This window comes from Silurus aristotelis, assembly GCF_946808225.1.
Source record: "Silurus aristotelis genome assembly, chromosome: 12".
Lineage (NCBI taxonomy): Eukaryota > Metazoa > Chordata > Actinopteri > Siluriformes > Siluridae > Silurus > Silurus aristotelis.
Genome location: NC_139585.1, coordinates 10,428,822 through 10,446,871, shown reverse-complemented (window position 1 = coordinate 10,446,871; position 18,050 = coordinate 10,428,822). Strand labels below are relative to the sequence as shown.

Below are 18,050 nucleotides of genomic sequence, written 5' to 3'. Positions count from 1 at the left end.
ATTTAAAATAGCTATTGATGCTTAACTTCAGTACTTGATATAGATTTGAAAATGAAAAATACATCAGGCCTCAAAAACATTTAAAAATCAAATCTATGTGCATTTTAAAAAGAAAATAAACAAAACGGTTTAAAGCTTCGAGTATGAAAGTTAACCATTAAAACACCACAGTGATCTTGTTGGTTGCAGCCAGTTAGTTGTGCAGTTACAAAGCTGATTGGTTGTTGCTGATTGGTTGTTGCTGATTCCAGCTTTTTCTCTGGCTCCTCCCTCCAGGTGTGGCCCATTTCGTGTTCCCTTGGGGCTACAGGAGGATTTCTGACGGGACTGCTCGCTGCTCCGATCTGGATCCGCTGGCATCGCAAGCAGCTCACCTACAAACTCAAATGAAGGACAGGAACTGACAGGCCACATTCTGGATGAGCGTCCAAGGGCTGCGTTATAAATCATTACATTACAAGTTCCTCATTTTTGCACCAGTTCCTTTACAAGTCGTAACTTCTGAGGTCAAATGCAGCAAGAGAAAGTTGTTTTTTGCCCCTCAGGTTTTAAATGATTTGTTCCTTCAATAGTTCAATAGGCTTTATACAGGGATGCTTGATCATTTGGGTCTCACCTTTTTTTTGTGTGTAAATAAAGGCTGTAAAAACCCAGACTGGAAAAAGAGAAATGTTTTGTAAAAGGCATTCATTTAGCAACCCCAGTGTTGCCAGATGCAGGTTCCCTTTTTTCTGACACAACGTCTTGCTTCTGTAAATGTTTGGTTGTGCTCTTTAGTCTGTCTTTTTTTTTTCCACTAGACCACACATGCCTACAGAGGCAAAACTGGAAATACAGTCAAACTGTTCTTAATCATCGAGATTGTTGTAGTGTGCCATTCAGTGTCTTGCTCTTGCAAGTTTTCATTTTCTGTGCTTGTGTTACATGCTTGGGTGTCGCCTCGTTCACGTTTAGTGTCCTTGTTGGTCACTAGTTTGACCTCCGAATGATTTTTGTCATTATTTTCATTTATTTACTCCTCCTATCCTAGAGCAACATTGGTTCCTGTTTCTAGACAGTAAAAGATTTCATACCTGTGGTTTTTTTTTGTTTGTTTTTTTTTCTTCCAGAATGTGTTTTTGTCGTCTGTTTACAGAGAGGTTGCACTCTGGTTGATTCGTAAACTTGCCCTCCTTATTCAGGTCGACGTCTTGTAGCTCTGACACAGAATTGTCCCTGAGCTGGTGTGTAACAGGATGCTCACGTTATAAGGCAGCAGTTGATGCACCGTGGGCCAAGACGTCGCTTTAACACACATTTCTTGGGAGCTAGAATTGCGATAATGGCCTCGTCAAATACCGTCTTCAAGCCTTTCTGCGTCAGGGCTGAACACTCCACATAACAGCAGGCACCAATCTACACACGTGCACCAAATGGTTATAATTCAGAACAGCACCGTTTTCTGATAATATATTATTACATTTTTTCTTTATCTGCTTTAATACTTCTGGTGAGAAACCGTCACATCAGGTACTTTCTTTGAGGCAATAAATATTAAAGCTTAAACTATGACAGTCTTTTTAATAAATATAAAATAAAAAAGTTTTAACTGTGTATTGGCAAATTGGCATTACCTATAATATGGTGAATAATGTGGTGAATAATATGCTTTGGGACATGATGCTCATTGAAAATTGTGTCATCTTCCTTCTGTCCACATTCCACCAGCAGATCTAGAGTTAGAACTAGTCTTGGCTTGTCCTTTGTGCCTTACCTCCTTTGCCAACTTTTGCCCCTGTTCTGTCACAATGGGCTTCTCCTTCACATCATTCAACTTTGTGATGGTCTTGGGGTCATCACGCAGATCAATCTGTAGCACAGAAGAGGAAACAAAGGAAAGTGTTAGAGGAGGGAATGTCTCAGTTACAGTTTTCAGTCTCAAAATCTTGAGCAAATTGAAACAAATCCAAAACATTTTCTGAAGGCAGGAAGTGAAGCGAGTGGTTAACTATGCGAGCATGTGGTCTATGAATCTTTATTTTCAGGGTGGTGGACGGTATTCCATATGTCGAGGTTTGTTTTTAGAGCAGAAGGCTCCAAGATATCCGACCCAAAGCCAGATGCTGGCATTCATCTGCACACACTGCCCTTTGCCCTAAAAAGCTCCTTTACAGTTGACTGAAAGGATCTCAATCTCTTCATATCTTGGCTTTAATTATAATCCCAACACTGTACAGCTTAGTTTTCAGTGTTTCATTGTAAAAGTAGTTATTTTACAAAAATATTCCTATGAAACTAAAAATGGCTCAATAATAATATTTTATTTTTATCTACATAACCCTCAAAGATATTTAATTAATAAGGTTTTTTTTTTCATAAACATGCCCTGAAAATTAATGTCAATAGAAAGGATATATCTTAATGCAGAAACACACTCGCTAGAACAAGAAGATTTAATACCGGATAGAAACTTGGTTTGTGTATGAATCATCAAAAATCATACATTTATATATTACATGAACAGTATGTGTCCTTCAGGGTATTAAGCTACAGCTGCATAATAAACCTAACAATGTACTCAGGACTAGTGCTGCTTAGATAATGACTAAAGTACAGCTAGTGTGTAGTTACAAGTAAAAAAATATTGGATATCAGCCATGTGTTTAATGGAAATGTTGATTTGGTGAATTTATATTGCCTTTACTACGTACACTCAGAATTCTAACTAAAACATAGGAAAGAAACTGATGGATATTTTGTAGTTTCTCTTAGTCGCATCAGACCACAGGACATGGTTCCAGTAATTCATGCTCTTGGACAGAGGCTTCCTTTTGGGAGGACGGTCATGCAAACCTGTTGCATTGTGTTTTATGATCGGAGCACTGACTAGCAGACCTTCTGCAACCTCTAAAGCAATGCTGCAGCACTCATGCGTCTGTTTTGTGAAGCAGCTTCTGCACCTGACGCACAGCACGAGGACTCAACTTCTTTGATCGAACCTTGTGAGGCCTTGGAAAACCAGGACAGGGTTTCAGGGTGTTACCGATCTTCTTATAGCCTAGGCTCAAGAACACAAGATCTTCCACGTTGGCATTTGTAAACCATGACTTGGAGTTTTCTTTGTACACAGGGCCATTTTTATGCTCAAACAGGTTTCTTTTCAGTTCCAGTGAGGGAAAATATAAAAAGTTACAGCATACAAAGGCTTTCTATACAATTGTATGCTTCCAATTCTTTTGGTCTACAAATGGGTATGAAAGCTTGATGTCCAAAAAAAATTTTTTTCTTTTTGAATACAGTATTTCCAATGAAAACCTGAACATATATACACACAGAGCTTCTGGCAGTTATAATGTAGCATATTTTCTGGACAATCTCTCCCTGGGCAACAGGTGACATCACTAGCACTGTAATGACCAGTCTATCCTATATTAATAGGCTGCAGTTGGTGAAGGACAATCATTTCTGATTAAACAGGTTTCTCCCTCAACAGATTGAGTGAGCAAGTCATTAACAGTCTCTCCATGTTTGTCAAGCAGATGGAAAGTCTAACACAGAATCACAGATTGTTGAGTTATATAAAGCCATGTGGGATATATATATGATCCATATCTGATATTTGTAGACAAAAAATGATTTGTCCATCGCAGTAGTGTATAATAAAAACCTGATATACACTTATAGGAGACGGCTATTGTGTACAGCGTCATACATGAAGCAATAGTTCTGACCTACAATCCATTAACACTTCCACTTTTATCACGAGGTGAAATCTGGCAAAAACAAAAAAAATCGGTAGAGCTCAACGTTGATGACGGAAAGACTGATATCATTTCTAAACACTCAAAAATAGTCCTAGTTACAAAATGTATTACGAGTAATAAGAAAATCAACAGAATGGCGCAATGTGGCCTGGTGTGAGGCAGAGTTACTGTTATTTTTTATTATTGAGATTATTTTCCAACCACAATCCCTAAAGTGCTTGATACCACCATTATATGTTTATGATGTAATTTTGTATCTAAATAATGACATTGATAATTGCATCCATTTACAGTTATTCAATGGTGTACAATGTCTGAGAAACCAATGAATTCCTCTTATACCTTTCCTAGAACAGCTATAACCTGTCATTCCCTCACCAACCTGCAGTTTGACATGTTACCAAGACACTGAAAAGCCACCCAACGAGAAACTTTTCCCACATCTCAAAAATAGCCTAACCATCAATGCTGATACTGGAGACTCCTTCTAACAATGCTTTTACCTGGAGTGTCTGCTCTATAAAGGTGAATGAGAAAGAGCTATTTTACCAGAAGAATAGGAACACATTAGACATTGTGAATTCATAGAAACCTGTGATTAGGCTTACACTCAGATCTACTGTGTACACATGCTGTTATAAAACAGTTTCTGACCAATCAGAGTAGAGCATTCAACACTGCAAGATAAGATTCTGTAAAACTTCCACTCAAACTGCACAGGTAATTTTTTTATGTTCTGGCACAATTAATGAAAACAATACAATATTAGTCAGCAATAATCAGACACAGAGTTTATCATGGCAATGCAGTCTGACAGCAAACCTCTCAAGTGGACACTTTCCAATGTAAAGGAGAATACCTGAGTGCCAATGAGCAGGTAGGGGACATTGGGTGCACACTCCTGCAGCTCAGGGACCCACTCCTCCCTCACGTTCTGGAAACTTGCTGGATTCACCACCGAGAAGCAAATCAGGAAGACATCAGTCATGGGGTAAGACAGGGGACGGAGGCGATCATAGTCTTCCTATAAAGAGTAAAAAGAAAATACACATGAGCAGGCTGAATTGAATTGGTTTAAAGATAATAGCAACAACCTCTTTCCTGTAATATCTACCACATCTGCTATGTAGGTTTGATTACTGCAGATGTACATTTTTTATATTCATTCCCACAACAAGAAATGTGTTTACTCAATACAGTAGTACTTGACACATTTCTCTAATACACTGGTCAAAATGATAAAAACCAAACCAAAAAAAACAAAAAAAACAAAAAAAACATTAAAACGTGACCTTTGGAAATTCGACAACAATTACAGAGAGGAAGCATGTGGTTATTTGCTAGTCGTACGAGTCTGAAGGTACATGTATTATACAAAACCTGTGAGAACGTGTATTAAATCAGAAATTACTTTTAACTCTTTTAACCGTACTTAAGTGTTACGGAAAAGTTGGATAAAACCGAATATGAAATGTCCAAAGACCTTATTGTAAGAGTAATAGTTAAATCTCTTAAGCTCTTTATGATGAAATTTATTGCCCTTCCACACCATTATAAATGAGACTGTGAAAAAAATTAATTTTTCATATTTTCTTCCCTCTCTTTCAGTACAGGGTTAGGTTGTGGAAAATCCTGCTTGTGATAATCGACCTAATAGTAAATATTAGGCTGAAAAAAACACTAGACAATTGCTTTAAGCCTAAGAACACAACAGCAGGATTTGACATCGGTATGATGATAGAGCAGACGCTAATCCGATTTAGATTAGAAATTATAACCCAGATGTATGTGTATTAATTAATTTGCGGGAAACCAGAGACAACACCTGATCAGCCTGGATTTACAGGGAACATGTGACTGATATTTGGGGGCCATTGTTTATGTGTGTGTGTGTGTGTGTGTGTGTGTGTGTGTGTGTGTGTGTGGGGAGGAGAGATATTCATGGTTCTTATTTCAAGTCTAAGCATCTCCACTGGATCAGTGTGTGCCCCTGGCTATGCAGACATTGTTGAAGAAACGATTCATTAAGTGACAGATGCTTGTCGGAACCAGCCCAGAGCTGCTAGGAGGCATAAAGCGGAGACTCATTTATAAATATATACCAAAAAAAAATAAATAAATAAATACAAAAAATATATAAATAAGACCAGCTCTGCACCGCTTCTGGGGACGCAACACTACATCATCCTCACGTAAGTGGTGACATGACCTCTAAACAGTCACACTCATTATCATTGTCCCTTTCCTGAGCAACACTGCCCTTCGGCTTCTCCGGAAACAAAGCGTGTGACCTCATCAAGCCATGGCGACACCAGCTCCCTGCACCGAGTCACGTTGTCAAAAGGTCAGACAGATGAGTCTTTTTTAATTTTTTTCCTCCCATAGAACAGACCTGTTCTCCAGTCATATGAAAAACAGAATACTACTACAAAACTGATGTGTGTGTGTTTTTTTTTTTGGTGCCTAATACTTGTAACAAAAAAAAAAGATGGGTCCTGTTCATAATCTTATCATGCGTATTAAAACAAAACCGATACACACAGCATGGAGCAGGTGCTTCTGTGGTGTGACCACACATGTATGCGTGTCCCTGTGGGGCAAGTGGTGTTATAAATATACCCCTCAACTGTTTCTTTGCCCTGTTGAAACATTCTGGAGGGAGGGAAAGTGGAGTATTAGTTACAGCTGGCCTCTACCCAGACAAAATCCACACACCAGATCTCGCTGGATCGTTCGCTACAACTCGTATGTGGGATGAGGAGCATAGTCGGTGCAGGTTATGAAATTCATTAGCTTAGTAATAGTAAAGTTCAGATGTATTCCGTCACACACACATTTATAGACCACTGATTTAATAGGTTATTAGATGAGCGCCGAGCCGGTTACACCCTGTAGCAGGTTACCAGTGGCAACAATCTGGATCTTGTTAACAGTGAAGTATAAAGACATTTAAGAGGCTGCACACAGATTTATAAGTGTATGAATGTGCGAGTGTATGAGCTCAGCCACCTTTTTTAAAAGCGGTGGGAAATGTACTGGAACAAAGACAGCAGTCTAATGCAGCGAACCTGGAAACACCCTTCCCTCTGTGGCTTAAGCATTACCATAAAGCTCTCCCTCTCACTATCTCTCTCTCACTTTGCACACAACTGCAGCTCACCTCACAGCTCACAGCGTGTAACACTCGCACAGATCAGCGCGCACACATACACCAGCACGCTCTAAGCTCGCTTTCCCCACAATAGTGTCGTTTGTAAACCACACTCCCACACATGCAGACGTTTCTGTGCCGGGTACAGTAGTGGTAATTTGATTACAATCCAGGGTGCCAATATTTTTATGCCTTTCTCTAGTCTGCACAATGGTTTTTCCCTCATGTTGAAAGTATTTGCAGTTGTTTTTATTTCCCGAGAAGAAACGTTCAGAGATGTGTGTGCAGCAATACATCTTTAGAAGGATCTCTGCGTAGGAATCCGGCTCTCCCTATTGCTCCTAAACAAGCACCATCACACTGAGACACACACCCACACTGATGTTTTATATAGACCTGGAATTGAGTGTCTATGTGGGATAAGCAGGAGTGTGTTACCTTTCCTGCCTCTATAGCTCCTCAGAGATCAGTTTCAGTTTCCACACACGCATTATCCACAAGCACGCACACAAATCAGCGCCTCCCCTACCTCTACTCTAGTCTTTTATATCGGCTTGCCATCTGCAACGCTCATGCTGAGCTTTAGCATGATTCGGACAAAAAATTATAAAAAAATTGAACAATAAAATAATAGGGTGGTACAGAGAGAAAGGAGGTACAGGGTGCGTTTTAAGCAACCTGTCCAATAAAACATTCAACTCACGAGGATGTGTGTGTGTGTGTGTCACTGCAGGTAATCTCACAGGATTTATACTGCGCCGTTGTCAAATTTCAAGTAAGGTGTAACCTATAAAGTAGTAGAATAATTAACGCAAAACAGTGATTACAGAATATTATAATTTTACTTGTAGACATTAATCTCTGCCCAAGTAATTTTTACAGGTTCAGCATCCAATACCAAAAAAGCCACTTACTGTGCAATTCTCACTAATGCAGTTTAAGTGGTATAACGACAACAATCAATGCCAAGGCAGAATGCAAACTGTTATTCTGAACAAGACTGCTTATTAACACTTTTATAAAACAGTAGGAACAGCTGTCTGACAAAAGACAAGGCAACGTGTGTGTGGTTATACCACTACCAGTTAACCAATCAGTACCAAGAGAGCTGAAAATACCAATTTTTGTTCTACAAACTCCAAATTCAATTGCGGACAAGTTTAATAACTGGTTTCTTATCATGAGTAAAAGCATGTAAAGACTTTTTCCAAAAAAGCTGGTGATAACCAGCAACCGAAAAATGTTATACTTCCGAAAACACAGAGATCATCAAAAATAACTTTATACATACAATAGCTACAACTGCTGTAACACAGTGTTTGACTGAATGGCAATGATATGTTGAAGTTTTTAAATGCCGTCAGTCACGTTCACCATCATCAACAATGACCAGTTGGTTATGAGTTTCAGCCCCTATGGTAGATCTAGGATGGGTGGGTGGTAACTTAGTGATTAAGGCATTAGAATTTGGATCCGAAGATTGAGAGTTCAAATCCCAGCCATTCCAAGCTGCAACTCCTGGGCCCCTGTGCAAGGCCCTGAACCCCATAGCCGCTCAGGAGAAGGGCATCTAATAAATGCCATAAATGTAAATCTAGAAAAAAGCATTTACAAAAGAGCGAACTACCTTAAAAGATTTTGAAGTGCAATTTGTTATTTGCATATTACATATTCCTATGTAGTCTTCAATCACTAATGGTTTGCAGATGAAAAAATGTCTTTCTCTATAGCTTTCTTACTTCCACATACTGTTTTAAACAGATTGGAATTGACGTTTTTGATGGTTTCCCCTCACTTCTAATCTCTACACCTTTATGTTAAAAGAGGTGAAACAAAAGAATAAAAAACAAGCAGACATGCAAATGTGAAAACCTAAAACAATATAAAATAAATAAATGCTACAAAATATGTATTTATGAGACCTAACAAGCATAGTATTTTAAAAAGTTTCTTTATTTTTGTAAAAACAAAAAAATGAGAGAACAAGACAAGAATGGCAAGTGGTTTGGCTTTAATTAAAAATGTAAAAGAAAAAAAAGAAAATCCCTTTTGTTGCAAAAGTCAGTTTGCTATTAGAGCAGATAAGGAGTTGGACTGCAGTGGTGAAAGTCAACAGGAACAGGTGTTCTGGTAAAAGTAGAATACAAACCAATTATCAAGTTTTTACTCCACTCTGTCTTGCTAACGACTACACTTTAGAACAGCATTTTATTCTTTTAACAGCTTATTATTTAAAAAGATTTACTCTGGTCAGTCAGGTTTGCATAATATTTCAGGTTCTTCTTAAACCTTACACACCAAGCCCTGCTTGTGTGCATCTGTGTATGTGTGTAGTGGTGGAATCTGCCTCTGTCTGGTCAGTGAATCCTTTACAGAAAAAAATGCACATTTCATCATACATTTTGTTTATCAGGACACACTTCTGTAAATTTGTCATTTGATGTGAAGTGTTAAATGGGTCAGATTTCTGCTCAGTCTTTTATTACCGACAGTGCTTAGTTCCTTATATAAGACTTCTATATTTACACCCCTGCTCCGACAAACAAGCAAAGAGAAAGTGTAGTCAAAGCCAAAAGATGAAATGCTGTGGAGATGGTAAGCAGTAGGAAAAAAAAAAGACGGGTGGGCAGTTGAGAATTCTGAGCCGCTATCCAAAGAGAATAATTCATGCCTGTGTTTACTCAGCTAGTGCAGATTAATTGAAGCTTGCCGGCACTTCAGCATGCGCACATGCGTGCACACGCACACACGCTAAGGATTTTCCCTCTATTCTTTGGAAGCGGATGGGTGCCACAGCGTGATGCTCCAGGCTTCCAGCACCTGAAATTACACACTCTGCATGTGCGAACATCTCCATGCATTGCTTGAACACCAACAAGGACACCCACACACACACACACACACACACACACACACACAATTATCCGCTGTGATTGGCCCAACTCATCTGCCCTGTATTTAATGACTGAGGATAAGTTGGTGTGTGTTTGTGTGCAAGTGACCGAGAGACAGACAGAGACAGAGAGACGAGACAGAAAAGACAGACAGAAAGACAGAGAGATAGAGAGAACAAACTAAATAAATCGTCCTTCATTCCTTCCATCAAAGCCAAAGTTGATTTTCATCCCTTCAGGAATTTGAGCATCTCTGAGAGAGAAAGTATGAACAGGAGGCCATTGCATAAAGAAGAAAGAGACACGCGATCTGGAAATCTCTGAAGACATTTCCAAGTCTTAAAGGGTGTTCGAGTGCTCTGCTTTTTTAAGTTATCACTGTACCAGCAGAACCTCTTTTTTCACAGTGAGTGTTCAGAGAAGTGAAGTGTTCAGAGTTTCTTTTACTGAAACTAAAGCAAACATTAGGGAACCTTTTTGTATTGTATATAAAAAAAAAATATTTGCTAAAGTATGCAAATAAGGCAATTACAGTCATAGAATAATGGCCTTTATTTCTTTAATTTTATTTAAATTAGTTAAATATGGGGGGGGGTCACTCCAGGGTAGTCTAAATAAGTAAGTAAGTACAGCAATATACAGTACTTTGGTATTTTCAAATACTAAACTTTTAACAACTGGAAAGCGCAGTGACAGTGGGTCTGCTCTGATCTCAGTATGGTAAACGACAGGGAGTGAGAAAGAGAATTTAAAGGGCTGAAACAGAAATTAGGACGTGAACACCATCGGCAGGACTAATTTGAAGTTCATTCTCCTGTTCTTTTTTTGGGGGAAAAAAAAAAAATAGGATTCACCACCCTCGTTTCTCGACACGCTCCCAGATTACTGCTAGTGCGCTCCACATGTCACAAGCAATCAGGCAGTGTACATGAAGTGGTACATCTACACATCCAACAAGCTGTGTGAAACTCTTTCCATCCACACAAAAAATTATGAGCAAGAGTCGATGCTTCCAAAATGATCCCAGGCAGCTGGAATATCAATGCTACTTCTCTGCTTAGACAACCAGCAGTTTTCCTTTAGCACCAAAGCCCTGTTCAGCATGGAACACACAGTCTAATGTGGTTCCGTGCAGCACTGCAAAGTGTCCCGAGATAAAATAAGGTCTGTGAGGTTTTTTATTTTTTAAATCAGCTGGTTGTGGGAAAATTATTGAGTGCCGAGAACAGCAAAGTTCATCCATCACCACCTAACCTGAGCAACAAGCCCAGAAGCATAACCATGGATGCTGAGAACAAACACTAGACAATCACAGAGCACAACTAAATAAAAACACCCATTTCTGCTACACACAATGTAGTAAGGCAAAAATCATCTTTCTTTTTGTACTAATGTTTGAATCCTCATTTTGGTGTGTTTCCATGTGAAACAGTAATTTAGGTTGATGTTACATTGAGGAGCTTGAGATATTGCTGTGTCAAACAATAACCATCATAACTCATACTCATGAAGATGGATCATAAGCGATCAAGAAAGAGTTTAACTGGAGGACAATGCAGTGCATGGCCATATGTACGGTATGTGCAAACAAATCAATTAATAACTGGTGTAAATAGTATTTATCATTCAAAACTCACCTCCAAGTATAAGCATTTTAATTTTCAAAATGTGAAAAAGATTAAAAACATTCATTTATATAATTTAATTCATTTACTCTTATCTAGTATCGAGAGTCTATCCTGAGAACACTGGAGATGAAGTGGGAATGAAGAGACACCACACACATACATTCACACTTTGAGGTACCGGTAATTTAGCTTAGTCAATCTCTCCAATAGGGGTGTAAGAAAATATCCATATGTCCTGCACCGCGCTATTTTGTTTGGCGAAACTGCATCCGTTCTCAAAAACAAACAAACAAAAAAAATCTCTCTCTCTCTCTCTCTCTCTCTCTCTCTCTCTCTCTCTCTCTCTCTCTCTCTCTCTCTCTCTCTCTCTCTCTCTCTCTCTCTCTCTATATATATATATATATATACACATATACACATATATACATACACACACACACACACACACACACACACACACACACACACACACACACACACACACACACACACACACACACACACACACACACACACACACAGGATTCATGGTAATTGTTTCGTTTTGTACTTATATCCCCTAAAAACAATTATAGGCATAATTCCACGGAAGCAATAGCAGCCTTGACTGACTTGCACCAACACCAATATGTTTTGTTTGCGTGAGGTTTGCTTTTCAGGTGGAAATATGTTCACATGTATTATGGCATTTAAAAGCTCAGGAACAATACGTGCTGTTTGTGGTTGTACTTATAACCAGACAAAGTTTAAATTGTGGCTTAAAGGACGTTGCTATATACACAAACCTACAGTCAGAGCAGACTGCACTTGTGGGAGTGTAAGACATCCCCGTCTTTCCTTGACTGACTGAATTCTCTACCTTTATATAAGAAATAATAGGTCTTACTCTTTATTTTCTTGCCTCCATAGAATTGCAGCTTTTAAATGTAAAGCACTATTTAGCACTCAGAATATGCTTCTACTACTGGCCTAATACTAATAATAATACAGTTGTCAATCCCACTTCATATTAGGTGTCTAATGACTATATGCATTAAAAAAACTATTGAAAAAAAAAAAAAGACCATGTAAGGCACAATAATACTAATTGGCACAGGTCTCATGGTATGAGTAGGTTTAAGGGATTAGGGTTAGCAGTGTCTTTTTAGGTGTAATTAATGCAAATGCAGATCCAACTGTGTTCTCGTTCAAATATTTTTTGCTAAGGTTTGCATATGGTGGTAGTTTCTTAATGACAGCTTTCCTAAAAATTATATCCTATTCCTAAACTAAGAAATCTAGGAGAACTACTTGGATACTGTCTGTAGAATAGATCACAAGCTCAACTTTCCCAATATGAGTGTATCTCTAAGAGTACATTTTTTTTCTCACTTGTGTGAAATACAAGTGTCTATAAAAGTCTCAGCTGTAATTTAACAAGTACCTGATAGAACAAATGTACGGTGAAATCAGTGTCAATTAAAAGGGTATTGGGAAACGTAATGCATTTTTCAGACATAGTTCTAAACAACATTCTTACTCAGTGATTTTCATTAAATGTTTAGCAACTAAAACATGAACTTCCAATTTAAAAGAAAAAAAAAAAGGGAGCTTTTTAGGAATAGCTGTATCTTGCGGTCTCTGTCTGTAAACATGAAATTAATCTCATTAAAAAAATTAAATGAAATAAAAAAAATAAATAAAAAAAAACTGTTCACGGTGTTACGTTAAATTTTTTTTTAAAAATGTAAAAAAAAATTTTCCCCTCTCATTTAGTTGTTAGGCCTTAGTATTGTGAGAATCTAACATACAAATCGCTATAAAATTGTTGTTTCCTATAAACATTAAAATAAATTTAAATAACTTTAAAAAGTCTAGCACTTTCTGACCAATCAGAATTGAGTACTGTAGTGTAATGGAAAAACTTTTAAATCATATTCAATCACACACTTTGTGAATGTCATGTTAATCTGAAATTCCTCTTTTCTCACATTTAAGTCTAACAACAGAAAATCAGATCTTCATTTCAGTCCTCGGGTTTTTGAACAAATCAACACCTTATGAAATGTAAAGTGTGTCAGTAAAGAACATTCTGTCCCCCCCGAGGTTGTTTTTTCACAGAGTTTTTATATGGCTACATGCTTTAAAATATTCTGTTCCAGTAAAAGGCAACTTGTTGTATGAATATGCTGTATGTGCTGCATGGGGATGGGAGGGGTAGGAGTGAAGAGAGATAAAAGAAGAGTGAGAGAAGAGGAGGTATCTCTTTCTTTCCTTCCTTCCTTCCTTCCTCACTCTGTATGTATGTGTGTGTGTGTGTGTGTGTGTGTGTGTGTGTGCTTGTGACAGACATCCCTCTTCGAAGGATCTGTTTTCTTTGATAAACTTTGTTTCGTTTGATTCTACTCGAGCCCGAGAATATTATGTAGTATTGGAGATTTCCACCACAGTAGGTACATATACTTCATGCAAATTACATTAGAAGTAGCAATGATGTAAACAGTAATGTCAGAAAAATGGCAAACACAGCCAGTTTAAAACATTTCCACACACAAATTATGGCCAACTAGTTCCAAACAAATCTCACACGAAACACTGAGGTGATGTACTCTGAAGTGATGGGTCTGAAATGTTTTATGGAACTACCTGGAGAAGACAGTACTGCAGTACAGTGGTCCACTGGAACTCACGAGAGTTACATTCCAAGACGAGATCCTGAAAATCTGCGAATTTTAGACGCACCCCCACAGCCCCTATGGTACCTTAGTGAATTCATCTAGACATGGTCACTTTAATACAATAATGTGTTTTAAAAATGTGTATAAAATGTGTTCGTGAAAACAGTTTAAAATGTTATTCCTAACGTTCCTGAACATTCGGGTCCTGCTGCGGATTCCTGCGAATTTTAAGATGATCCGCAACTTGCTGTTTATTACGTTCCAAATAAGAACCCACGAATTTTCCAAGACGTGAGTTCCGAACCGGGGATTATCGGAGGTTAACTGTATATGATAATGAATGTAGCTAAAAAGACCATAATTCTCATTTTTCAGACTTTTTATACAACAAGCAAGCTGGCTGTGAGAAACATTTATATGAAAAAAAAAAATTTATATTCTATAGCTTGCAGGAATTGCAGTTGGCGAAAGCTATGCTTTATTATAACTTAAAAAATGGTTCAGTACGCACACTTTTTGTTCAATCTTCTGTTATTAAACAGAAGCAAATCAAAAGATGCTACCAGTCAAACAATTTGGTTTTATTAGCATTTATTGACGTCAGCAGTTTATTTTCTTAATTTATATACCCTTTAGAAGTTATATACACCTGTATAAAGTCAAAAGTAAGGAAATATAATTGAGCATTCATTAGAGATAGCTAGTTCATAAAATGATTTAAAATTACAATAAAAACAATAGCTTCGCTAGAAACAGAGCTGCCTTACTAGGTGCATAGCTAAGTAAGCTAAACACTCAAATGCTAACACATTTTGTCCAGACACATGTGAACACCTATACGACTAATCTTGGTTTGCAGAGTAATAGCTGATGGTAGCTAGCAAACTACACCCACAGTAAAAACTGTAGTACGTGCAGTTTTGCTATTTTAATGCAAATCTAACATTTCTGGATAAACTTTCTAACACTGTCAATGTCCACTAAAGAGCTTTTTTCCCCCTCCACCATTCATAGAGTTGTGTCCATAAACCATCTTTTATCTTAATACTTTAGTTTGTATTGTGTTAATGGACAGTTAACTATGCTCAAAAATATATACAGCATATGCATCATCTTACATAAATCTTTCCTTTGCTCTTTTTCGATCATGGCCCGGATCGCAGACACACCCTCTCATTTCTCATCTAAACAAGTCCTCAGAGCGTCTGATAAATCAAAGTGTGTAGTGGGTTTTTTTTGTGTGTTTTTTTAAATCAAATCCAGCTGTGAGAGCACAGAGCAGCATTTGACTTTCGTCTGCTTTGAAATCAAACCCCAGCATTTGGCCCCTCCTGACCCTTCTGCAACATCTGGCCTGCTCCTCACAGTTTCAGTCCCCTTTCAAGTGCTCCGAAAGAAAACTAGCAGCCATGTCAGATCCATCTTTGCTCTGGAGAAAAGCCTAGGTTTTAAAGCTCCTCTTATTAGTGCACTCTCAGCACAGTGCAGTAGATCCACTTTTATTCACACACCCGCCCCGGTCACCTCATCCACCTCATTAGAGCGTCAAACCCACAGAGATTCGTTTCTTTGAAGCAGACACCTTCTAAGAATGAAACGAAAGCTTCCTCTCTTCCTCTGAGAGCAGGCACTTCGGATTACTGTTCACAACGGTTTCCTCATTTTGGATCACACTTTTGCTTTCACCCTGAGCATGTTACATGCTTAGATTTACACTCGAAGATTATCCCCCCCATGTTACCTACACACACACACAACCAAATCCTTCAAGCCTTCAAGGACATCATGTTTGGGAATACCAATTTTTTTTTTCCCCCTCTTTTCTTTCAGATCTTTTATTCTTGAATCCACTTCACTGTGCATTACTTGGTTCATAAGTTTTATTTAAACCTTTTTTTTTTCTTTAAGTAAAATTTTTTGTTTAATTGTCTAAAATATGCGGCTTTAACAACACTGTGATAGTCAGTGTGATAGTCAGTTCCTCTAATGTGACAAATAAAACAAATAAATGAATAAAACTGCCTTCAAGACACAGACAAGATTGTGCTTGAATGTTGAAAAGCCTATGCAGGAGGAATGCTAAGGAAGGAAAAAAACAAAAATTGCCAGATTTTGTGATTATATTTGAGGGAAAACAGCATGTGACTGATTTTGATTTGACTCTATTTGCCACTATGAGCAGTCTGCTGACCTGTTGAGTGACTCGTGATTGCAGCATTTTGAGCCCAGCATAGATTGAGAACTTTAAATCTCTAAAGATGTGCAAAAAGTGTGCATAGTTCTTATCAAGGATTGAAATTAAACAATGGATGGATTTTATGTTCATACCTGACCAGCGGTGTCATACAGCCCAAGAAGGTACTGCTTTCCCCCAACAGTCACACTCACTGCAAAAATCAAAACATGCAACAGTTACTTTACTAAAAGCATGTGATGATCCGGATGCATTCGTGTGTCATGAGTTGGAATTGTGTGACCGCCATGTGAGAGAGGGAGGAAGTGCGGCTAAACACATCAGCTGCTGCCTTCCCTGAAGCCCAACAGGTGGTTTCGATCAGGGGAACGCGCGAGACAATGAAAGCCGCAACACACCACATTTTTTGAGCGGGCGAGCGCGCGCGCGCGCACACACACGCGCACTGATTGCACCCCTTTTTATTTCTTTTACAAAATAGACAGAAGGTCATGCATGGTAGGATCGTCATGAAAAAAAAAATGCATGGCCAGCAATCCTACGGTTGTGCTCGCCCACAACTTACCTGCATAGTGATCAAACACGGTGGGCACGTATTCCTCGGGAAACGCGTCGTTGGCGTAGCTCATCAAGAGGCACGTTTTGCCGACGGCGCCGTCACCGACCACCACACACTTCAGCATGATCGCACCGGTCTCGTTTGCCATGACACACAGCACATCATCATCATCATCACCACCACCATGCTCAGCCTGTGATCCGCTTCCACTGGCTGTTAAAGAGCTGCTTCAGCCTGACTCACCGCCTCACACACCGTCGCTCCTCCTCCCCTATGCGTTTTCCCGGTTTTAAACGTGCACACACACCATGTGCCCTCTAATCCCCTCATGCCCACATCATCGCCCTTGCTGTGCTTCTGAACACCTTCTGCATTGAGCCACTTTTTAAAGAAGAAAAATCTCCACGAGCTCAGCTCACTCTCCGCACACGGGCGGGGGGGGGAGACCTTCTTTCAAGGGATCAAGAGAAAACTACGTGTTTACTTTAAAGCGCAAAACACTTTTAGAAACAGGCAATAGTGGACGGTAGTGTGTTTTTCGATTCATTTCAGTTCAATTTTATTTGTATGTTGTTGTTTTTTTTGCTTTTAATAATAAACATTGTTCCAAAGCAGCTATACAGAGATAAAGAAAATAGATAGGTAGATAGGGGTTGGTTCTAGGCAAAATATATATTGGAGGGCCCCTGTCCGCCTTCCTTCCAACTTTCAGAAAAGGCATTAAAACAAATTGAATCTTTAACCTTTTTATTTATACAAAACCTATCAGTACTTTTATATATTTACGTAAATGTGTATATTAAATAAACTTTAACTTAACACTAAAAAGGTTATAGCTCAGTTAAAGCATTGGACTCTGGATTGGAAAGTCATAGCTATAAATCACAGCAGCACCAGTCTGCTACTGCTGGGCCCTTGAGCAGGGCCCTTCATCCTGTAAGTTGCTCTGGATAAATGTATCTGCTAAATGACATAAATGTAAAGAAGAAAATTAATCGGAACCAGCTTCTTCTTATTTTCTGGCATGACATATCATGTTAGCTAGGCTACACTGTTCTTTCGGCTTCTCCCGTTAGGGGTCGCCACAGCGGATCATCTGCATGTTTGATTTGGCACATGTTTTTTGTTTGGCACATGCTGGATGCCCTTCCTAATGGAACCCTCCCCATTTATCCGGGCTTGGGACCTGCACTAAGAGTGGCTGGGGTTGGTTCCATGACTGGG

The 18,050-nt window shown here is 38.8% G+C and overlaps 2 protein-coding genes across 4 annotated transcripts in view; one reads left to right on the top strand and one right to left on the bottom strand.

Moving 5' to 3' along the window:
* The window catches only part of pigf (phosphatidylinositol glycan anchor biosynthesis, class F), a 218,768-nt gene extending 217,690 nt beyond the window's left edge, over nucleotides 1-1,078 (top strand). For all 3 annotated transcript variants that reach the window (XM_083556653.1, XM_083556652.1, XM_083556651.1), the window contains exon 6: nucleotides 277-1,078. In XM_083556653.1, the coding sequence (XP_083412779.1) occupies nucleotides 277-390 (114 nt within the window). In that variant the 3' untranslated portion in view covers nucleotides 391-1,078. The remainder of the gene's footprint in view (nucleotides 1-276) is intronic.
* A 51-nt stretch (nucleotides 1,079-1,129) lies between these two features.
* rhoq (ras homolog family member Q) lies at nucleotides 1,130-17,297 on the bottom strand. The gene is made up of 5 exons (XM_083556657.1): nucleotides 16,833-17,297; nucleotides 16,402-16,460; nucleotides 4,603-4,767; nucleotides 1,754-1,849; nucleotides 1,130-1,395 (listed from the first exon to the last, which is right to left on the bottom strand). The coding sequence occupies exons 1-5, from the start codon at nucleotides 16,972-16,974 to the stop codon at nucleotides 1,240-1,242; spliced, it is 618 nt and encodes a 205-aa protein (XP_083412783.1). The 5' UTR covers nucleotides 16,975-17,297; the 3' UTR covers nucleotides 1,130-1,239.
* Nucleotides 17,298-18,050: the final 753 nt, after the last annotated feature.